This window comes from Podarcis bocagei (assembly GCF_964188305.1).
Source record: "Podarcis bocagei genome assembly, chromosome: 3".
Classification (NCBI taxonomy): domain Eukaryota; kingdom Metazoa; phylum Chordata; class Lepidosauria; order Squamata; family Lacertidae; genus Podarcis; species Podarcis bocagei.
In genome coordinates, this window is record NC_138127.1 from 17976339 (window position 1) to 18000814 (window position 24476).

A 24476-nucleotide genomic window follows, 5' to 3' on the forward strand; every position below is an offset into this window, starting at 1 on the left:
TCTCCCTGAGCATTCGGGAACACATCAGGTTCCATCAGTCTCAAACTAGGTAGTTCCCTCACTGATAACTTCTGAAGGCTTTTTAAAAAACAACAGCAACGGCACAGACCTGTAAAACTCCAAAAAATATTGTTTCTTAAAGGGAAAGTTTGTACCATTCAATTCACTTTCAGGGGACTATAAGGCAAAGTCAAGGTATTTAATGTTTTCTTTCTTTTGTGCTACATTGTTATGTTGTTCAGTTTTGTGGTTGGTTGTGCAAGAATTACTTATACAAAGTGGCAGGCTGGGTTGTTTACTTATTCTCCATGGCACTGCTGGTAATGGAAGTAATCTGTCTACATTCTCTCTTCCCCTTTCCCGCTGCTGAGCACGACTATCCGGCTTGTTAGTGTATGCCCCAGTCCTTGTTTCTCTGTTTCCAGTTAAACTGGCCACAGATTCGGTAGCATCCAGTAACAAAGTATGATTATAGGTTTCCTCTGCAGCAGCTGGAGGTGAAAGCTCTCTCCCTCTGCTGTGATCTGATGAGTCTCGCAGCAGATGCTCTTTAATCTTCACTGCTTTTGCTGCTCATTCTACATGTTGTGTGCGTGTGTGGGAGTAAATCTGTGCCCACAAGAAAACAAAGCAAAGCAATGATTTCAGTGCATTACTGAAGTGAGCATGTGGAAGTTAGGTTTTGCAGGAACTCTGAATTATCTGTGACAGAAGGCCCTCGCTTCTGTTGAGTTGCTTCCCCATTCCCTCCTCACCCCCGAGTGGGTCTGCAGTAATGTAGACGGGCTCAAAATTGGCCTCTTTGTAGGAGTGTAGGTCACACAGATGAGAAGCTTTTCTGAGCACAGCAGCCACAACTAGACTGGCGATGTCAGAGGGAAGTGCCAGCATTTGCTGAGGGTTCAGGCATTCTGCTCACTCTACCTCCTGTCTACCTTTTCAATCTTCTTATTTTGCTAACCCTGCTAGACTTGAGATCACCTGCCAGATCTCAAGTGGGTGAGCCACGCCCAGATTTTGTGGATGTTTTGGTTTCAGCATGATCCTGCAAAGGTTTGCACTCTTTAATGCCTCCCCTACCTCTGTTGTCTAACCTGTGTTACTAATTATGAAATACCATTCTGTGAAAGAGTACAAATTGAACTAGGCATCTATTAAAGACTTAGAGGCATTAAAAGTTAAGGCGGCCAGCTTTTTTGTATTATATAGCTTGGTTGTTTGCCACTCTGCACTTCTTTTGGAGAAAGGATGAGACCGAAATTTAAGGGGGGGAAACACACAGTGAGAACCACACTTATAACACTTGCCATGTGTTTAAAAACAAACAAACAGCTAAGGTGTTAAATCTCCAATTTCTGTGAGATGGTGTTTACACCCTTGTTTGTTGGCAAAACTGACTACATGTGTACAAATAAGTAAGAAAGGACTACTGTTAATTGCTCCATGTGACATCTATTACCGGCAGTGATAAGCTACTGAACGATAAAAGGTCATGATATAGCTGGTGTGATTTTCCCCTTCCAACACACTGGCACATAGCATTTTCAGATGCTTCCACTGGTACAGAGAAAATCACCAGGCTGCATGAGGTAGCTGCTGTACACTATCTGTCTACCATGAAATAACAGCTGCAGTGAGGGTGATTTGAAAGTGATCTCTATTTGGTATCAGTAATGTTTAGACTAGCTAGTGGGTAGCCCTTGATTAGTATGCTTTAGTTCAATTTTACATGATTGGGAATGACCGAAAAATGTTAAGAACATCAATGTTGCTATAAAAATATTTATATACTGCTAAATCTTAAAGAAAATATCAAAACAGTTCCCAGCAACTTTACATAAAACCAATACAATAAATTCCATGTAATGTTTTTGAAATCAGAGAACTATTATGGAGAGTTGTTGGGTTTTTTGTTGCCAATTAATTTTTATTGAATTTTACAAACTTTTAAACAAATCAACATCAAATTTAACATCAAACCATTCAAAAGTTGTATTCTTAAGTGCCTAAAAAAGCCTGATCAAATAGAAAAGCTTTCAGCAGGCATTTCAAAGTTGGAACCGAAGGAGCCTGTTGCCTCCCTATCGGCAGAGTGTCCTGCAGGACTGTGTTTATGAAACTAAAGGCTAGGTTGCTTGTTGTTGTCAAATGAGCCTCACCTACTTGGCTAATGACCAATGATGCACCGGCAGATAATCTCAGTGATTTTGTTAGAGTGTGTGTGCAGAGGGTGAGTAAGTGATCCTTGCAGGGTGACCCTGTGCATCCCTTCTTAATGCACCACGGCAGCAGATTTGTGTTGTGTGGCTGGAAAAATCCTAGGCACTTTGAAAATTGCTCCTGGTGCTTGAGGAATTTGAAATATTTCCCCTTAATTCTGTGCTGGGCTGTTTCCTAAAACAGCAACTCCACTCCCCACCAGGTTGGTGTTTGGATGTTTTGTACGGGGTTTGGTCCCATTTATGTTAAGCAACAAAAACAAAGGGCTGTTCCTGTTTCTGTGACTACATCTTTTAAATGGATGGATGTCCAATACAAATTGTGGGATGGAGGGGCAAATGCTCATCTTTTTCAGTTCTCAGCTATTGGCTAAAATCTCATCCACTCATTAAAACTGAGGTGACTTAAAAGCGGATGACAGATCTGGTTCTCCTTTTTCAATAAAACTGCTGCATTAATCACAGAGGTGTGACGGAATATATTCTTAGCTATATCACATAGCTGCACCATATGCACCATATCCAATAACCCTGGAATCCCCATCATCACACTCAAAACCTCCCTTGGCACCTGCAAAGATCTTCTGTCCCAGTTTCTTAAAATCATTGCTTTTTGGCTTGCAAGGGGGGGGGTGTCACCCGCTTTTGTCTGTCTTTTTGGTTGGAGGTGGGTGTTTTGCCTGTTTGTGGGGTTGGTTCTGAGCACTGCCAGTTTTTCTTCTGTGAAATGGGTATTTTGTGGTGCCCACAACAGTTTTTAAAACTTCCAAATGTTTCCCTTGGCTCGAAAAGGGGTGTGTGCGTGTGTTAGGAAACCTCTGCCCTGATCTACCTACTGGGCCTTAGTAAATGGAGGAAAACAGTCACAAATTACTAACACTATACTTGCGTGCAGTGTAACCACTACATCTTTAGACTGAATAAGGGAAGCTTACAATCATTGCTGTAACATTTTATAAGATGCATCCATTGCCCACAGGCACATGGGTGTAAGTATATTTTTAAAAGTTCTAAGCAATAATTACAAAAAAGGGCTAAAACCACAAATCACCTACGTACAGGTGAGCACTCATTTCAGTAATGGGTAGTGGTACAAAGTTTTGAAGCTGAATTATATTCTAGGTTGGAGCAGCCCAGAGGTTCAATGAAATGGCAGAGGATGCCATGAGAATGCCATGCCAAGTGTTCTGAAAAAGTGGGTCCTGTCTCTGGGAGTCCTTTGGGATCATATTCAGGGTGGAGTGGGAGAAGGAAAAAGGAGGAAGAAAGTGCAGTGAGATTCCCTTCCTTTTTTGTTCAGGGTTTTGATTTGAATCACCACATGAATCTCTATAAAAACAGTCTTCTTGATTAAAAGCTGTTTGCACCCAATGAGTAAGATATTGTATACCTATTCTGTCCACAATCTGAGGAGGATTGCTAGCATGAGGGAGACTTCTCGGAAGTTTGTTCATGTAAGACTTCCTCATGTAACATGTGTGGGATGCAATATTTGAATAGGTTGTCGTGTACAGATTGCAGGTTTGACTAGCACAATTGGTATCCCAGGTAAAATTCAGGTGTCAACAGTGTGATCTAAACCTATACATGCCAGATTTTTATGCATGCACACCATATTGAAGTTACTGTATATGGCTTGTGGCTTCTGTAAGCAGCATGCTGGGAGGAAAGACAAAGTCAGATGGTGGTATCTTCCACTTACTGGAGGTGTGGTTTATGGCTTTGCCTGTTCATCTCATCTGACAACTTGAGAGCTCTTGATATCATTTCTGCAAGGTGGTAGTGGTAGGAAGAGGGAAGGTGAGCAAAATAAATGTCTGATGTCAATGTGACATTTCACATTATGGATTTTTAACTTGTGCTTTTAAAAAATTATGCAAATTGGTTGCCGTTCTTGTGCACAGAACATATTTCCTGGACCGTCCTAAGTTGCTCCTAAGTTGCTCATTCTCCTTGTCTCTTTTGGTCAGGCTGCTTCCAAACTAGCTTTGACTTTACAAATGTTGACCTTTTTTTGCTAAGCTACTGCAGACAGCTTGGGGTCAGCACAAAGTACTAATCACAGGAGGATTATAAGCAAAACATTTCATTGCATGCCACATAGAAACCTTAAAATGGGCAGTGTATGGTACCAGCAAATTTCTAATACTTCTATTGTATGTGGGTGTCAGAATCACTACATATATTCACTGTTCAATCATAGAACAAAACAAATGATGCAGAAGTAGTACATCTTACTTGCTTCATTTTCAAAACATCAGTTTGGATGCAAGTTTCCCTGATTTACAGTATCCTTCTAAATATTTAGAATTTGTATCACTTAATTCAAAACCTGAATGCTCCATTCAGCTTAATTAAAAGCTGTCCACAATATTTGCATATTTTTGGGTGGTGGTGGGAAGCACACTTTCTATTCTGCTACTTTTAATAATATCAAAACACACACGGGTTAAAGCAGGTAAGGTTTGGCATGTGGAGGAAGAAGCAAGGAAGAGTGTTTTCTTATCTCTTTGGGAACAGCAAACACATCAAGTTGTAAGTTTGCCCCTAAGGGATACAGAATCTTTTGATCCTTATCTCCAGGAATCCCCAAAATGCACACTTCTGATTTGCAACACAGTGTTGTCGACTCTACTTTAAAAATTAACATAATATATGTGTTTAAACAATTTTCTTTCCTCTAGAGCAGATCTGTCCAGCCTGTGGACCCATCAAGCTGAACACAGCACATTAGCTTGCCTCTTGCCTGCCAGCACAGCTGTTTTTGCAACAAAGAAAAGATTTATTAAGCCACCCCACAGCTTGTGATCTACTCTGGTGTGTCACAAACTGTGCAGATGTGCTCTAGATTTACATGACAGGAATGAAATATGCTTGTACCTTTTTCTTCCACCACCTTGTTAAAAAAAAAATGCTTTCTTTTCCTGCCTGGTGGCAGAATTCCTCTGGAGAATTGCGATGAGTTCCTATGCATTTACAATGGAATTTCCATCCATTTCAATGAATGGAATGGTTTCGTGCTTGTACAGTGGTACCTCAGGTTACAGACGCTTCAGGTTACAGACTCCGCTAACCCAGAAATAGTACCTCGGGTTAAGAACTTTGCTTCAGGATGAGAACAGAAATTGTGTGGTGGCGCAGTGGCAGTGGGAAGCCCCATCAGCTAAAGTGGTACCTCAGGTTAAGAACAGTTTCAGGTTAAGAACGGACCTCCAGAACGAATTAAGTTCTTAACTTGAGGTTCCACTGTAAAGGGAAATGTATGCGGAGCCACCTCTCTCCAGCTAAAGAGAGATGTGTGCACTTACACCGCTCCAGAACTAATTTTTTATTTTTTATTTATTAGATTTATGTACCATCCATCATAAGCTCTCAGGGCAGTCCACAGAATAAAACAAGTAAATAAGTAAAACGACACAGCAAAACAATACCCCCCCCGACACATTAAAAAAAGGCTGCAGAATATTAATCAGCCAATATTAATTAATTAGATGAATGTTCAACTATGTGGAATGCTGGGAAGCCATCCTGTGTGCCTTACTGTTGCAGCAAGCTGTGCCGAAAAAAGGACGATATAGTCATGAATTTCTGACCCCATTTGAATAAAACAAGGCAGCAGCACCCTTTACGTGACAATTGTATGCTACCACTGCACAGTTTGTAATACCCAGTTGGAATAAAAAAGCAGTGCATTTGTTCCGATATACTGGTTATGAGGATGGAGCACTGTTATATAGTGATATAAGCAACTTAGCTTGCAGAAATAGGCAACCTGACCAAGGGAGTGTGACGATGAAACTCTATTGTCTTTTCAATGCATGGGGATCAGGAGAGTGAGAACCTTATCATTGGTTGTGCAGTGGTAATCATGAAACGTGTTGGGAGGAAGGGCTGATGCAAATGATTTTGCTCTCTCCTCCATTCATTCAATTGATGTGATTTAGAAGGTAAGAATGGTCTTTGGGCGACGAGACAAAGTCTTTGTTGTTGTTGTTTATTCGTTCAGTCGTGTCCGACTCTTCATGACCCCATGGACAAGAGCACGCCAGGTATACCTGTCTTCCACTGCCTCCCGCAGTTTGGACTCATGTTGGTAGCTTCGAGAACACTGTCCAACCATCTTGTCCTCTGTCGTCCCCTTCTCCTTGTGCCCTCCATCTTTCCCAACATCAGGGTCTTTTCCAGGGGGTCTTCTCTTCTCATGAGGTGGCCAAAGTATTGGAGCCTCAGCTTCAGGATCTGTCCTTCCAGTGAGCACTCAGGGCTGACTTCCTTAAGTCTGGTGAATGAAGTAATGAAATCTTCATTGTGAGTAATTGAAAAGATGCTTCAGATGAATTCGCTGTGATCACAGTTAAATATTTAACACTATTTCAGGCAAGGGGAATTTTAGCAGCAAAGAAACACCATCAATGTTAGCTTTGGCCAAATTGGCTCACATGTTAATGCTGTCATTCAGACTTGACCCCATGCATGCATACTCACAGGGGATATTCCACACTGGGCAGTCTCTGTCAAAGAGTGAGACTTAAAGTGTCACAAACTAGGGAACATTAAATGGTCTTTGCTATACCACCTGGGTTTATTTTTTAATGGACTACTAACATGACTGCCTGCAGTTTTTGTATATGCACTTAACAATGGATAATTGTTTTCTCTTTCAGCCTTTCTTTCAGCTTGTAAAGTTACGAAAACTTGGGCTTAGTGATAATGAAATTCAGCGGCTTCCTCCAGAGATAGCAAACTTTATGCAGCTGGTAGAACTTGATCTGTCTCGAAATGGTAAGCCTGACTATATGAATACATACATCTTCTATATGGAATTGTTTTAAGGCTTGTTCATGGCGAGTCAAGTTTAAGTACCTCCATGCAGAACTGTTTAGCCAAATTGAACTGCATTTACTCTCTCCCTACTTGGAAAAGTCACGGGTTGCATGTTTGCATCCCCACCCCAATTCAAACCCACACAGGTGAAGGGCTAAACCAGCACATAGGCTCTAAGCATTAGTCTTGTTTCCTTCCTAACATGTTGGCTTATATGCATCTTCACATTTCCAATATCGTGTAATACGGTTTCCTTCCTGGGTGATGAAATAGGCTAGGCTACAGGTGGGCCACCTGTGGTCCACACAGGCCTTTTCTGAAGCCCACCATGGAATACCCATCCCCACTGCCACTCTTGAATGTGCTGTGCTTCCTTCAGCCTGCCCAAGTTTGCAGACTGCTGGGAGCACAATTTGCATGTGCAGGAAGGTGCATGGCAGTGGAGTGCAGTGAAATTTTTCATAGGGAAAACAGTTAGGGCCAGAGGCACTAGCTTGCAAGGGCCGTTGGGGGTTCATGTGTCAATGTCATGCATATGATGTGACGTCACGCACATGAGCATTGCGCCTACAGGGCTCTGGGAGGATGCTGGAGCCCTCCTGCTTCCTTCTAAAAGTTGGATGGGCTTTGGGAAGATGGCAGGACGGATCTTGGACCCATCAGAGCCTCACACCTCCCTCCGTAAGCTTGGCAGAAGCTTCCCAGGCTTTAGGAAGGAGGCACCAGGGGAACATTTAGGGCACTACTCTAGTTCCCTTAGTCCAATGACCACGAAGCTTTTAATATTTGATGAATTATTGTATTTTAATATTTTGCTGGAAGCCGCCCAGAGTGTCTGGGGAAGCCCAGCCAGATGGGCGGGTGTTGTTGTTGTTACTTGTACACGGGATAACTCCCCCTTTTCACCTTGCTCCCCATCTCTCTGCCCATTTCACACATCTCTGCTTCCCAGTCTGAGAAGCTAGGCAGGGAGAGAGAGGTGCGTGATGGGATTGCTGAAATCCCCCCCACATGCCTCTGGGCCAGAAAGGTTGCCCGCTCCTTGTCAAGACATTCTATTGATTGCACTGAGACCCCTTGAAACTGCCTCTTTGAGCTGCCTCACTTGTCACTGTGGCATGTAGAGGTTTTGCCACTTCCGGTGGGAGACCAGCTGCTAGGAGGTTGAAGTGCCAGAAGAATGGGGAACATTCATGTGATGCCCAAATACAATGCCTTGATTGTTCTGTGTGCTATGGTAGATAAGAAAAAGACAAACCATTATGGGAATGGTAGTTTTAAGCTGTCTCCATGAAGCATATAGTGCAGACAAGCCTATAGTATCAACATTTTGGCACTGGGGAATAGTGTTCTAGCTGGAAAAATAACTTGGGTGGAACATTATTGGGTTGAAGGTGCCAAGTATCTGACAGTGGCGAAGATTACCTTCATTGAGATACTCCAGCAGAGCACTGTACCTTAAAAAAAAAATAAAAAATCTGGTGTTGAAACTACATAACATGCTTCCAGTATCTGTATTTGTAAAGACTTTGTCAAGAGAAGTTTGACATTTGCAGAGGTCTGTTTTATAAAAAAATAAAAATAAATTGTATGGAGAGGCATCACTCACATGCTCAAAGGGTATGGATAGACAGAATGATTGAAATTAGCAGAATGATTGAAGAGAGGCTGCCATGAGAGAAAGGAAAGAGGCATGGTAATAGTATTCTCTGTAACTTGTATAAACACTGCTAAGGAACATAGCTGTGGATCAGGAAGTCCCTGTTCTAAAATCTGAATCTATTATTAACTTGCTAAATGACTTTAGGCAATATGGAGGATAATAGTACTGGCTTAGGGTGGGGAACTAGATCATTATTTTCCCTGTCCTTCTTGGGCCAAGTTAGACAGGTGAGCTGCTGGGTGATCATTTGCCAGTATAGGACTTGCAGAGCATTCCACAAGATGGAGCTTTGTAAAAAGGGGCTTCTAAAGACCTGACAATTAGGAAAAAGCTTTTCAGCTTAGCCATGGTTTTGCCTGCCCAGCAGATAGTGGTGGATAGCCATGGCTTGACTTAAAATGGACTTGCGAGCCAAGTAGGGAGGTCATGTGTGTGTGTCTCACTGGACCTATTGGGTTATTGTACCCCTATTGAGTTATTGTAAGATTTACAGCAAGATAATGGTAGCGAAGCACTTTGTTTAAAAAAGCTCAAGTCAAATGATAACATTGCAATTGCTACTATTCTTTTGTTAGTTCCACATAGGTATTAGGCTATCATATTGCAGGGGTCCCTTCCTTGAGTCTGGCAGAATAAGTCAAAAGATTCTAAGCCTGCATGTTCAGAGGACCATGCTGTAAGGGTCTCTCCAAACTTCAGTCTTGAGCTAAGTCAAGCTAGCTGTGGAGACAGCTGCCACACCCCTCCTGGCAAAACAAAATAGGTCTGGTTTCTCTCTTGTTCTTGGCAGCTTACTGCTGCTGCTTAGGGAAGCAGTGGCAAAAGCAGGGGTTGTACATGCAAGAGCAGCAAGGCCTCAGACCTTGGAAAACCCTAATTATGGGGAAACAGAAGCTGCTCTTTCGATTCTTGGCTGTGCCTCAGTATCTCCAAAACAACTTCTTCCTTACTATTAAGTGTCTGTAAGGTTTAAGGATGTGTGTTATTCTTTTTCAGTGTTCTCCTTTATGCTTGGAGTTTTAAAGTGTTTGTCTAGCCTATCTCTCCCAGAGCCCATATTACAGCAGTTTTAGGTTGTTTTTTTTATTTATAGAATTATTTAAAGGCCACCCTTTTGAGCACAGCTCACCCAAACAGACTTCCATCTCATGAAAACAACACTAGAATATGTCCTTCCCACTCCATAGATGTTGGGTTGCCCATTTGATCATCCAAATGTCTACTTTCATTGTCCCTTCTCTTCCAAAGTGTTTACATCAAGGTGGGAACCCAGTCACAAACACTATGTTGGCGCTATTAATGCCTGTAAATGAGTGTCCTGTCTATTGTGAACAGAGTGATACGTATCTCCTAAAAAGTTGAACCTATTGCTTTCCCAAGCACTATTTGTCTTTCAGTATTCTTGGTGTTTTGCTGCAGAGTGATAAGGAGTGAGTTCAAGAAAAGCTGAGTGAGCAGCTAAGATAGACTACTTTTTGTTGAGCATTTGCTATATTCCACACTCTCACTGTAAGACTTTCCCATTGCTAAGTGACTCACTGTCATACTGGAATTATTGGCTGTTTCTAAATTACCTGTCTTTTTAAAGCATTCATCCTGGTTTGTTGACACAAAGTTTCTGGGGTGGTTATGCAATATCCACATTTTGTTGAGCAATCATTCTGATTTGTTTGTGGGGAGGTTATACAAAGTCACATGAAACACTTGTTATCCTATGATTTCTAGTGGTTTCCCCCCGGGACTTTCCAATTTTTATTTTTGGAAGTGGCTTTGTTGTGTATCGTGGATTTGCTGGTATGTAGTTGACTCCTACTGCAAAATAACAACTGTCTAGAAGTGACCATCAAAGAGCCATCACAAACTCAGTCACTTTCCCCTCCTAATTAAGTGGGACTGCTGTTGTGTGTTTAAGGATTGTAGTAGTATGTTTCTTAACAGGTCAACTCCACAGCTAAAGTGTGATGGAGTAAATGTTGATTTATAGGTTTACTGTTCAATGTAAATATAAAGGATGAAGAAGTAGGTAATGTGGATTAATTATTTCCTGCACCTCCCACTTTTTAAAAAACCCTGAAAAAAAATCTTCCTTTACAGGTTTCTCAGGTAGCATTATGACATATTGCATGCAAGGGTGTGGTATGAAAGTTAGCTATATTTGTTAATACTGAACCACTTTAAAAATATGCAAATATTTACACACATTTGCAAACAACTAGAGGAGTAACTGAAATGTTCAAGTTCTAAGTTCAACACCTGGTAGAATGGCTAACATTATCTTTTCCATCTAGCTTTATTGATTTAGAGTTTGTTGACTTGCTTTCATTGTTCTAAGAGCTTGTGTTTTCTGTTTTTATTATGCACACTGCTTTTGATGCCCCCCCCCCTGTGAAGTGGCCTATAAATTTGTTGCTTAAAATAAATTTATTGGGACTGCTACAACATCTATATATCCTGAAGAACAGGGTTGGAGAATTTCTGACCAGTGAGCCAGACGTGGCCATCTCTGCCTTGGATTCAGCTACACTTTTCCTTCCTCAGCCCAACTCCCACACACCAATTAAGCTTAGAAAAAAGGAACCCATTTATGCAAACAGGGACCATTTTATCTAAACTTAATTGCCCTAGGATGGCAGTGATGATTTTCAGGGTGGCAGCCACTGGGGAGAGAGGAGGGTTAAGCCTCCCTGCACACTGTGGTCCCCTCTGAACATTTCCCCCTGTTAGATATGGAGGAAAATGTTGCATTTTTGCCAATGGAAGTTTTCATGCTGAATCCCCTTTCCCAACCAAGTAGGCTGAGGGGGAAAGTGTGGGTGAGAGGAGGAGGGATGGTGCGGGCAGGAGAAAAAGAAAAAGAGAGAGAGAGATGACTTGGCAGTGGATGAGTGGTATGTGTGAATGTAGCAACTCGTGTGTGTGTGTGTGTGTGTGTGTGTGTGTGTGTGTGTGTGAGAGAGAGAGAGAGAGAGAGAGAGAGAGAGAGATATTGGGGAAATGAGTGCAGTAGATCAGCGGCGTAGCGTGGGTTATCAGCACCTGGGGCAAGGCAAGTAATTTGCGCCCCCTAACCCGGAGCAAGGCAATTAATTTGCGCCCCCTAACCCGGGGCAAGGCAAGTACAGTAATTTACTCTCCCAAGCAGCAGCAGCGAGGCTTCTCTTTCCCCCGTGCTCTCCTGGAGCTGCCTCTTTTCTTTCCTTTTTTCCCTTTCTCCAAGGCTTTTCGCTTTCTCTCCTTAATTGATTCCTCCTCCACACCGCAGCGTTTCCTGGCTGCTTCCCCCCCCTTCCCCTCTCTGTCCTCCTCGCTCTGCTTGCCCTGCCCTGCCTGAGGGCGCCCTGAGGAGACTCCGCTCTCCTTTTTGACCAGGCGAGGTGGAAAAGTCTCTTCCCGCCCCCTCGCCAGACTCCCTGCTCGGCTCGGCTCACTACCCAGGCGGCCAGTGGAGAGAGAGCCGCAATTACCATAAAGCTCCTCTCCCTCCGCTTCGCCAAGCTGTCAAAGCCCCAGCAGCAGCGGCAACGGCAGCAGCAGGCGCAGCCAGACCCACGCCAGCCAGCCAGCCCGCCCGCCCGCCCGCCCGGCTTCCTCTCCTTTTTTTGCCTGCGGCAGAAGGCTTCGCTCTCCCCCTTCCGCGACCTCCTCGCCAAGCCGAGCGAGCGCGGGCTCCCTAACCCGCGGATTTTAGTAGGGGCAGAGAGCTGCTAGTGCGAGCGCGCCCCCCGCCCATGTTGCGCCCGGTGCGGCCGGCACCCCTGGCACCCCCCACGCTACGCCACTGCAGTAGATGAATGTGGTGTGTGTATGAAATCGTATGAGAAGGAGACAATGAGTGGGGCGACTTGGAGTCCACAGACTTGTGGCTTTTGCTGATTCATCCATCTAAAATTGTGGAACTTGGAAGTTGTTTGGAAGTGGTGCAATGCAGATTAGGAAGGGCATTTGGGGAGGTACAGGGTACCTATGCTGGGTTAGTTTTTTCCTAAGCCCATAAAGCCCGTACACCTTTCTCCTCTGAAATACATAGCCTAATAATGATAGCTTGGCAGAGACTGCAGGCTTTTTGAATTTTTTTGTTTGTTTGTTTTAAATTGCTCTCATTTGTCCTTAATGTAAACGCGGTAAGTCTTCATGATCCATCATTATGTAATTTCGCTGTACCAATAAGCCAACATTTTAAGCGCAGTTACAAACTTCTGCCGGAGCAGAGTGGCTGTGCAGAGAAAAGAAAACTTCAGCCTCTGCTTATAGGAACCTCATGGGAGGGAGGGAGGGAGGGAGGGAGGGAGGGAGGGAGGGGGGTGAAGAATATGAAGCACAATGCATCTCTGTGCACACAGCCATATTTACACCCCCCCCCCCGTGCCTCCTTCCTTGCCTCAGTGCCTCAACTCATAATGTCTAGCATTTCACTTGCAGTGATTAAAGCAAAGTTATATCGAACTCGGTAGCATTTTAGTGAAGCAGTGTAAATCACTAGCATTACATTATGTTCCTAATTAAACTTGTACACTTCTTTAAGATTAGACTTTAAGATCAGCTATGGGTGGGTGCAATTCATATTTGAAGCTGTGGCAGCAAATAACGAGAAGACAACTGTGCCTAGAAAATGGAAAAAGGCATAATCTTAGGCCTTGCCTGCTGTACATCCACCCCTATACAGTGGTACCTCTGGTTACGTACTTAATTCGTTCTGGAGGTCCGTTCTTAAGCTGAAACTGTTCTTAACCTGAAGCGCCACTTTAGCTAATGGGGCCTCCCGCTGCTGCTGCGCTGCTGGAGCACGATTTCTGTTCTCATCCTGAAGCAAAGTTCTTAACCTGAAGCACTATTTCTGGGTTAGCGGAGTCTGTAACCAGAAGCGTATGTAACCCGAGGTACCACTGTACCATTTTAACAGTGATGGTTAAAATGGCACATTGACTCTTAGCAACTGTTGTTCAAGGGCGATGGAAACTGTAACTCTTTGAGGTGTCTCTTAACACCCCTTAACAAGCTACAGTTGTCGGGATTCTTTAACGGGAAACCGTGCTTGGCAGGGGGTTGGACTCGATGGCCCTTGTGGTCTCTTCCAACTCTATGATTCTATGATTCTAAAATAGTGCAAGAGCGCTTCGAACATATGGTGTGCATGTGACTTTATATGCAGAAGGCTGCTTGCTTGGTTTTCTCGCTTCAGCTGGCCTAACATTCACTGACAATGTGCCTGTTTGCGCTGTCCTGTGTCACACAGTTTATATAGCCTTGTTGTTCAGCAGTGTCTGTGTACTGACTGTTTGCCAGAGCATCTGTATGTCACATGTTTATAGAGCAGCATTCATTGGTGTTCAGGGCTGGATATTCCAGGGGATTTGAACTGGTTAACAATGAGTGTTATAAATTACCGTAATCTTCATATTTAGCTATCATTCAAGCGCAAAACTTAATATAAGTCAGACTAAACATTCAGGGGGGAAAAACCTATCTGACCATAAGAGCTGTTTGGCAGTGGAACAGACTCCCACAAGAAGTGATGGACTCTCCTTTCTTGGAGGTTTTTTAGCAGAGGTTGGATGGCCATCTGTCATGGATGCTTTAGCTGGGATTCCTGCATTGCAGGGGGTTGGACTAGATGACCCTGGGGGTCCCTTCCAGCTCTGTAATTCTATGTTTTTTTCTGCTTCAGCAATATTTCATTATGTTCCTATCATCTGCTACTTCTGGTTGGTTGGGGGAGTGTGTGCGCGTGTGTATATTGATATTATCCTGCCCTGCTTTTATTGTCCAGTGTATTTTATTTTGCAATTAAATTATAATGGCAATCTAGAATATATACAGCTCCACCTTTTTAAACCTTGTTGAGAATCTCCTTGCCCTTTGCCTCCCATTCCACCTCCAAGGAATCTTCTGTGGTGTCCCTGAGCGCATATTGACTTTTCTTTTGAGGTCTGTGTCAGAAACTGACTTGGTTCTTCATGGCTGTGATTATACTGCATTCCTCTTTCCAAGCTACTAAAACAGTCATAGGCTTGTTTTCCTTTTCACCTACAGTGTGTGTGTGTGTGTTTTAAAAAGAACGGGAATTGCATGCAACTTTAGCTGTGTTTAACACTGCCAAGGGTGTGTTAACATGAGGGGAAAGAAAAGGGTGATGTAAAACACAATGCTAGTGGAGCCATAACGGTTCATTTTGGATTCCACTGAAATCCCTAAATGATAGATATTGGTTTGCATTTATATATAGACCTATCATTGCTTTTATTTACCAGACAGGATCTTACAAAGTTGTATTGCTTTGTAGGATCTAAAATGCAGTGAAGGTGGTATTTGCTCATTACTCAGAGCAGGCCCATTGAAAATAATGGTCCTAATTTAGTCATGTTCATTCATTTCACTGGGTCTGCTCTAAGTAAAGCTGAGTTGAATACCATTCTTTGATTATGAAATAGAGATGGTATGGTAGATTCTTGGTTGCTGTTTCTTACACTTTGTTTTCTCCCTTGCAGATATTCCTGAAATCCCTGAAAGCATTTCCTTCTGCAAATCATTACAGGTAGCAGACTTCAGTGGGAACCCACTCACTAGGTAATCTTCATAAAATGGAATGAATGGTAAAATTGCAAAAAGTGTTCAGGTCTTAGAAGTGTTGTGTGTAAAGGTAATCTTCTATTTGGCTTGAACTTGGCAGTTTTCTGTTGTGCCCTTCCTCTGCAGGAGCCCATGGTGGCATAAAAAGATTACAAAATACAATAATAAAACTTGAGGGCAGAATCCAACACATTGCTAAATGGAAGCATTCACGTGGGGAACAAGATTCACTTGCAATACGGGACTTGCACCCCTCTCTTCCTCTCACACCTTCCTCAACCTGTTCTGGGGTTCCATTAACTTCCTGATTGAAATTAGAGGGGTAAAGGTGGTTGAATTCCCATTGTGCAAGTGGATCTCATTCTGCATACAAAACTGCTTTGTTGAATCCCCAGTAGTTAAAAAAGTAATTGAGAAATATGAAATGAAAAGTGGATGGACTGCTTTTTGAAACACATAAACCCAATGACTGCTACTTTAAAAACAAGAATTGATGAATGGTGGGAAGGCCATTAAGCTTCTGGCAAAAGCCAGTGAAAAATTCGACATTTCTGTGCTGCTTAATGCAATCTCTCTTTGTGGCAGTGAACTGTTGGTGTGTGTATTGGCAACTGTGTTTCTTTTGTCTGTGCCAAAGACCTGCATCCCCCAGAATAATATGGAACACTGACTCAGATGAGCTTACACAGAAAAGGATTGGGGGGAGGGAATGTGAGAAGCCGCTCAAGAACTATTAATGATTTGTGAGACTGTTCAGGCATGTGGGCACACACCACCTCTAAACCAGGCCATTATTTTTTTAAGACTGCAGCAGCTGGCGGAAATTAATGGCTGAGCGTGATGCATAAATGCTGAAGGAAAGTGGACAGATTTCTTCAGGAACCTCTGTGCTACTTTTTGCATGGCGTTGTGTGCTTCATCACAGGATGCAAAATACGGGCACCTCATGACAACTATGAATGGCTGCTGTTTTTCTCAGCAGAATGCAAGCAATTATCTATGTCTGGGGGGAGGGATGTCTGCTTTGTGCATTTTACCAAGGAAAAATGGCAGTTTAAATGTGCAGCATGTGCTGCTCAGAACGATGCAACGATGCAAGGGATTAATATTTCTTACCTGTTCCAGAATACAAAATCTCAAGTGAGAATGGGGCAAGCTGATCATATTCTGCCTTGGGTGGTCCCTTATGCTGCCTCATTGCTTTTTTCAGCCCCTGAATATTTGCACATTACAATTGAGGCAAGCAGTGCAGCCTTAGTTAAGCTGCAATACTTCCTATTTTGTTTATCGATCCCATCAACAACTAACTGCTTCCTGTTTAACACACAACATACATTTAGACAAGAACAGAGGCTGTTTATCGCCTCCTAAGGGGCTAATTATTTACATGGAGAAAGTGATGTTAATCTTTCTTTCACTGCAATTAAGCCTTGACTGAACTAGAGGATCATGAGAGATGATATCTAATCTGCTGCAGATTCTTGTATTGAAATGAGCTCCTGTGAATGACAGCCATCTTCCTCGCATGCAGGGCCAAGAAAAGAAGACACAGCAGCTGATTGATGTTTGCCTTTTGTCAGTCTAGTTGGATTCAGTGTTGTGGCTATGTTCCACTTTAATGAACTATTGATTTGTTTTTTTTTAAAAAAACCAGCATGTGCTGTGTGCCTTGTTGCAGGCCAAGCTGCCTGGTTGTAAGAGAGAGAAGGCTTTATTTTCCCCCTCTTTGTCCTTGAGAAAACAGTCATATGATGAAGGCAATCCAAAGGAGGTGGTGGGAAGAAAGGCCCTTCCAGCAACAACACATTGGAGAAGAAAATATATGTTAACACACACACACACACACACACTCATACACAATTAACAAAACTGAACCACTTAGCACAGTTTAGATGATTTACTTTTTCCATTTGTGTTTGAACAAACTGGCATTTTGGTTTTAAGGATTGCACTGGAAGAATAGCAGAGTAAAGTTCAACTCCTAGCTGCTGCAATGTAAACCATGCAGTGCTTCTCCATGGCAAGATGCTGAGGAGAGAGAGAGATGGAAATGTCCTTTTCTGCTATCCTTGGCTGATCTGTACTTTCCTTTTTTCTAGGTTGCCTGAAAGCTTTCCTGAGCTGCAGAATCTAACATGTCTTTCTGTAAATGATATCTCTCTACAAGCATTACCTGATAACATTGGAAAGTAAGTTCATTTTAAAATAAAATAAAAATTTGATGCCTGAAATTTGTCAATGGTGGATTTTATGCATAAGCCTAAATACCTGTGAACATGGTATAGAAAACTGGTTGTTTTTTCCTCAGGATATTTTGCAAGTATCTTTTAGGTCATCTAGAGCTGGTGTAGCATGGCTATCAGGTAAGCTGGCAAGTCTCCAGTTCAAATTTGCATCCCACCATCCATTCATTAATGACTTTTAACCCTTATTTTAATGCAGAATTCTCCTTCTCTTGTATGAAGTAAGTCCTCTCTCTCAACATATGTGTACAGATACAACACTTCAGGCTGGAAGAATGCCTTGTATAAAAACTCACCTAAAATTCATAACATTCAATATCTCATGGAGATAGTGTCCCAGTTCAGACAAATTGAATGCTCATGATGATTTAGAATAATGAGCTTTCCACTCTTCTTCCTGCATGTGTGTGAGGAGCGAGTTTTAAGGCTTCCTGTCACAATTTTTCATGAACCATAGTTTTCTGTTACATCCAAACATGGGAAACTGTTATAACTGCATTTGGTTCAGGCTAATCAAACTGTAGTTTCAGATTCTGGTTGATTAACTGCCTAGAACAAACCAGTTTCCAATATTTGAATGTAATGGAAAACTTTCTAAATCTGTTATCGGAAGCTTTACCGACACAACCCACTGGGAGAGCAGAGTTGAAGACCACCTTGTTCTAATAGGCTTTTGGGAACTGACTGCTTTAAATGAAAGGGCAACTTCTGTGCTGTTTTTATCGCAATTATGTTTTAAACAGCTTTTATGTATGTATATAGTTTTTATCCTATCAAATTTTAATTGTCTTTTGATGCTTGTTTCTTCTATATTTCTTTCTTTTTTTAAATCTGTAAGCCAACTTGAGTCCCATCAGGCAGAAAGACAGGGTGTAAATAAATATATAAGAACTCTATATAATAGTTCATAACTAAGCAATGCTTAGTTGATCACTTTTATGTGGACACTATTATCCTAAAGTCTTTGAACAGTCTCGAAAATATGAAGTTCCATATCTTAAAAGAAGCATATGTTTCAAAAAAAATTCCCCTAGATTTATATAAAACTGCCCAATAACTTGTTTTTCTGGGTGGCCAACCATATAAAATGCGACAAGACAATTAAAAACCTTTCATAAAATAAAAGCATTTAGCAGAGGGTTTCCCAAACCTGGGTCTCTAGCTGTTTTTGGACTACAATTCCCATCATCCCTGACTAGCTAGAGACGGTGGGAGTTGTAGTCCAAAACCAGGTGGAGATGCAAGTTTGGGAAATCCTGATCTAGCACAATTCAGGATTCCACTATCTTTTGGATCCCATTTCCTGGGCCTTTTGATCTTCATCTGACATCCTCCTCCACTTGCCCCTCTTAGGGAAGTTTGGAGGGTGGGGACAAGGGGAGAGGACCTTATCAGTTGTGGCTTCTCACTTGTTGAATGTTCCTCCTCAGTTAGATCTGCCTGGGACCATCATTAACATTCATTTGGTTACCTGGTGAACAGCCTCTTTCTGCTCCCAGCCATTTTATGATAATTTACGATAAAAGTTCTATTGTTTATTGCTAGATGTTGCCTGCTGCTGAAGTTTTATTTCACTGGGTTTATATAATAAAAGCAGAGCAAAGAGCCCCCTTAACCTACACATATGCACAAAAAGTATCTATAAATACACTTGGGTAATATTTTAAATCAATAACACCTTCAAGAAAAAGATTACTGCCTTTGTGAACTCAGGGAGTCAAAGCACTTTTTAACTTCCCATTGCAATTGTTGATTTTAGTACTTATTGAACCAAAAACAGAATTCACTTCTATAAAATTAGAGGTTCTCCATAGGTAGAACAGAGGGAACATGAAGCTTAAAAAAAACTTTTGTTCTTTTTGCTTTCATCTTTTGATAATTGTTTTCTTTTACATAATGGGCATGTAGTTATGCCCACGTACAAACTGAGGGGTCCTGATTCAACTCGCTGTAAAAATAGCGCAGTCCCCTGACCTTCAGGAAGTACTTAAGATCTACTTGGTAACTTTGGTATCACTTTTTGTTGTACAATGAATATGAGTCAGTAGTTTGTTCTGTGTGTGCTTGTCTGCGTGTGTGTGTGCACACACGCTTATGGGCTGGCATTCAAAAACATGAACCAATTATGTATAATGTGTGTTAAATACAAATGACACCTGCAAATAAGCATACAGAATTGAATACAGAAAAAGGGGAAACATGGCAAGAAATGTGATTAAAAAGAATAATTCCGTGGGTTATGTACGCAAAATATATTCCATACATTATATTCAGTTATTATATCTCATGCTCTAGCTGCAGTTCCCTGTCTATTTGCAGAGGAAACTGGATATGGTTTAAAATTAAGTGGGTAGGACCCTTGGCCTCCCTCTGTTATGTATGCTGGAACTGCTTGTATGATCAGGTTTCAATACATTATACGTGATAGATTATTAGTAGAGTACTGGTTAAGTTGTGTGACAGCTTGTTCCAGATATCTGGAAATCTGCCTGTACTACAGAAGAGCAGTACAAGTGAGGATACAAATTATTCTTTTTAAATCTGCTGCGACCCACAGCAAGTATTTATCAGGAATCAGTGCTCTGACAGCTAGGTTTTCAAGTGCAGTTGGGCATGGTGGAAGCTTCCACTGTTTGGGGGATGCAGAGATCTTGCTCCAAAACAGCTCTAGGTCTCTGGGAGTCTTCTACCTTTTTCACTTCTAGTTATTGAATCTGTTCTCTTAGGCTCTTCCTCTATTCATTTTGCACTTCACAAATTTCTCAGGTGCATGGCAAGCTGATTGTTATCGCATTTCCTAGGAATTTGGGAATTCTCAGGATGTTGATTCTTCCTGGGGAAGGTTGCATACTATCTATCCCCTGGAATGCCACGTGGAATTTCACTTCTGGGGTTCTTGTGAAGCCTGGAACTTTAGAGGTCTATGGTTCTTATCACTGGTAGCTTTTTTTGATAGTGCTATAGAAGCAAGAGTTTTGATGTCCTATTTGTTTATTATAATAATTAGCAGTTCATCTCTGTTCCCACCCTGCTTTCTTCCCTGTAGTAATTCTGGAACAGAGTCGTCATTCATTCAGACCAGTCATTTACAGGGCTGCAATACATAAATAGGGAAAATAAAGACAGCAGTAGAAATAGCAAAGGCAGCAAGTATATGGGGATAGAAAAACATACAATTGTAGAGGCATAGTATATTATAATATACTTGCTTCATACACCACACAGTACATTTTGCTTGACTTATAAGTATGTGTTTCATGCATAGCTACAGGACAGCTTTGCTGAGCCACAGTAACTAAAGATACTGCTTGCTTCTTCAGTTTCTTGTATCGGACAAACTGAATTCTCACCTACCAAAATGGTATAGGAAAAACGAATTATAGATGTCTAGTAAGAAATAGATAGGTCTGTGCACTTCTATACATACCCAGGGTAGGTGGACCTCAGCTTCTAGTTATGGTTTAGCTGCATTAATAGATAGCTACATTACTTTTGAAATATTTGAATGAAGCCAGCATATTTTAAGCGCTGCTCTGATTTGAAACTGCGCCAGCAACTTGGTTCTTCTGAAAAGGGCATGTTTTGGAATGTAGCCCCCACAGGCTTCTAATTGATCCCATACTTAAAAGTAGAAAAGACATCTGGAATGCCGAGGGAGAAAAACAACAATTGTAATTACTTCAGAAATTGCATACTCCCTGTGTTGGCTTGGCAATATTTTTTGCATGGAATTTATACTTGAACAGAGCTTTGAAACACTGGACGTTGGATGGGAAAACATTGGGGTTTTTCCTCCCAAAATGTGTACATACTGTGGCAGTATACTTTGCATTTCCTTCCCCAAAAGAGGCAATAGTGAATGATACACCTATATGTTACTGCAGAACACCCCGCTGTTCTAAGTTCACAATCCCATGGCTTGAACTGGAATCTGGGCCCAGGGAGTTGTGCCAGCATAGCAACCCGAGATTAACACCACTGTGCTTTCAACAGAGGTAGTGCACAGTTTGAAGGACCCTGTGAGAGAGACAGGGAAGGGGAGATATCCCAGGGTGAGAGACTGGGAGAAGAGAGGGATGCTTCCAGGTGGGAGCTGGGAAGACACATCTTTTTCTGTATGAGACAAAAGTTAAGGTACATTGTGAGAGAGGATGTATTCTTCAATCTCTTCCATCCTTTTTCTCTTCTCTTCTCTCCTTTTATTATTCTTTGTGTAGATTAGCTGGTCTTTTATTGTATAGTGAAAAAATGCAATAAAACTTCATTAAAAAAACAAAAACAAACCAGAGGTGATGTCAGGATAGTGTCTACTCAGCTGTCACATGACACAAAAATGACCAGAGGGAGGGCAGAGCTGGAATGTGACTAGAGAAGTCTCAGATGCCATTCTGAGGTTTCCTTGGCCACCACTGAGACAGCTATGATAATGTAACCCTATGTGTGTCCGAGTGGTTTCCGTGGAATTCAGTCTACAAGGAACGTAACAGGGCTGGCTTAGACATATTGCTAACCACTGTCACTTTTGAGTACAGTGACAATACATTTCAAAGGGTGGGTATAGTGTGAAATTGCAACCAAAACTCATGTGTGAATTTGACTTTATTCAGTAGCGACAGGGAGGTCTCTTTCCCACTACACTATGCAATTAATTCTCTTTACGTGTTATTAGCATAACAGTGTTGCAGACCAAACTTCTAACTTTGCATCTCACAGGCTTATGGCTGCAGTGTTGGTGACCCTTCCCCTCCCCACTTTTACCCATGTATTTATCTGCTAAGTGAAGTAATATTTCATGCATCTGACCAGCTTTGGCTGTAGCCCATGAAAACCTACGCTTACAATAACATTGTTGTTCTTTACAGTGCCGCAGAGCCCTTTGTTGTGTCTTTCTGCAAAAGTGACTAGCATGGCTGCCGCTCTGGAATTTAAGGCAGAGGCAGCTATGATGCAGAAAATATGGGCATGCATTTCTGTTTTTTGTTTTTGTTCAGGGAGGTTGGAGGATTAAGGCAGATTACAGCATTGGGATAATGTCCGATACCTTGTGTTCCATTTGGTCCTAAATAAAACCCTGGCCAGGGTGGGGGAATTGTTTGTTACTATGGTGATGATAGGCTTTTACTATGATGGGAAGTGAGTGGAAAGCTTAGCTTAGTCGTGTAATGCCACTTACAATGATGAACACTCCATAAATGGGAAGTTATGGATAGCTGGAGATGCGCTGAACCAATAAATGCAGTTCGTATACCAAAGGCACGTTTTCTTTAATTGAAAAAAGGGGGGAAGCTTTACACACTGACGCCTAACCATTGCGTGACACATCCAGGCAATTCATCATTTTCTTCTTGTCTCTACTCCACCACTCATTCAAAAACAAACATTTTCAACTTTGAATTTAAGTGTGTGTGTTTTCATTCATTGTCTGGGTACTCCTTTTAAAACCACCAGTTTTGTTTAAAATAGGTTCTCATTTGCCTTAACACATTCTCATTGCAAGAGTTTGTCCTTATCTATGTGTTCCAGATTTTATTAATCTACACAGATTCACTAATAGCAGTAGTTTTCTTTTAGTGTTGAGTTATTGGTGTCTAAGCAATGTGAAACATGAAATGGATCAGTCTTTTGCAATTTGTAATAGCACTGTAAGGAGGTGAAAGTCCAGGTTTTTCCTTAATGTTTTTTATTGATCTCTGTCCCAACAGTTTGAGTAATGTGTATCCACCAGTGCCTTTTCTTGTTATTGTGGTATGTGGAAGCTCTCCCTACACATCGATATAAGTAAATGATCTTGTATTTGCCATTTACTCTTCATGGCTTTTGAAGTGGGCATGAGTCCATGAAAAAGATTATGACATAATCTTTAAGATGTGCCATAAGACGCTTTATTTTTGCTGCAAGAGACTAATACCGCTACCCCTTTGGAAATTATTTTTGATGTTCTTTTTAAACAAAGACAAAGGATTAATGAGGTTTGTTTTATCTCTTTTAGCCTTTATAACCTGGCATCACTGGAATTAAGAGAGAATCTGCTGACATATTTACCTGAGTAAGTTGTTCGTTTTAAGTTTGTTTTGCATTCATGGCATGAATTGCAGCATTTCTGCCTCACTTTCTTTCTCCAACCCCATTCTTTAAATGAGTCATTCGGTACAAAGAGATGGCGCTGGAACGCAACATTTTCATTAGCATCTTTTAATTTAATTTGTGTGAATGTTATTCAACAATTAAGAGGGGAATGTCCTAGCCCTAATGCTAATAGTCTGCTTTTAAAGCTATGTGTACAAAATACACTATTCTTGTTTTCCAGTGTGGTGTAGTGGTTAAGAGCGGTAGTCACGTAATCTGGGGAACCGGGTTCGCGTCTCTGCTCCTCCACATGCAGCTGCTGGGTGACCTTGGGCCAGTCACACTTCTTTGAAGTCTCTCAGCCCCACTCACCACACAGAGTGTTTGTTGTGGGGGAGGAAGGGAAAGGAGATTGTTAGCCGCTTTGAGACTCCTGAAGGGGAGTGAAAGGCGGGATATCAAATCCAAACTCTTCTTCTTCTTCTTCCTAGGTCAGTTGCCCAGCTGCAGAGACTAGAAGAGCTAGACCTAGGGAACAATGAACTTTATAATTTGGTAAGCTTCCCACACTTTCCTCTGGTTTATAGTGTTGGTGCCTTAGTATGCAAATTCCCAAACTGGCAACAGTGACATCTGAAAAGAGCAAGGCTTCCAGAGCGTTATTTTGTACTGATTGCAATTAACGCTGTTCGTTCCAGTAGCATTTGGAACTGTCTTTGCTTGTTGGGACCCGAAAGCATCTGTGTTTGAAGGGCTGCCGTATGAGCTGTGGACGTGGATAAGGAACCTCTTGCAGGGAGACTATAGAAGGTTATTGGAGAATGTAACTCCATCTTGGGTACACAAGTGCAGCACCTGTTGCTCATGCTTTATCAAGAGAAGAGGATCTAATCA

At 41.9% G+C, this 24476-nt stretch overlaps 1 protein-coding gene across 1 annotated transcript in view; it reads left to right on the forward strand.

Moving 5' to 3' along the window:
• Positions 1-24476, forward strand: part of LRRC1 (leucine rich repeat containing 1) — a 60706-nt gene that overhangs the window by 11519 nt on the left and 24711 nt on the right. Inside the window, exons 2-6 of the mRNA XM_081187080.1 lie at positions 6884-7001; positions 15192-15270; positions 17373-17462; positions 23506-23562; positions 24074-24137. Coding sequence (XP_081043206.1) covers positions 6884-7001; positions 15192-15270; positions 17373-17462; positions 23506-23562; positions 24074-24137 — 408 coding nt within the window. The remainder of the gene's footprint in view (positions 1-6883; positions 7002-15191; positions 15271-17372; positions 17463-23505; positions 23563-24073; positions 24138-24476) is intronic.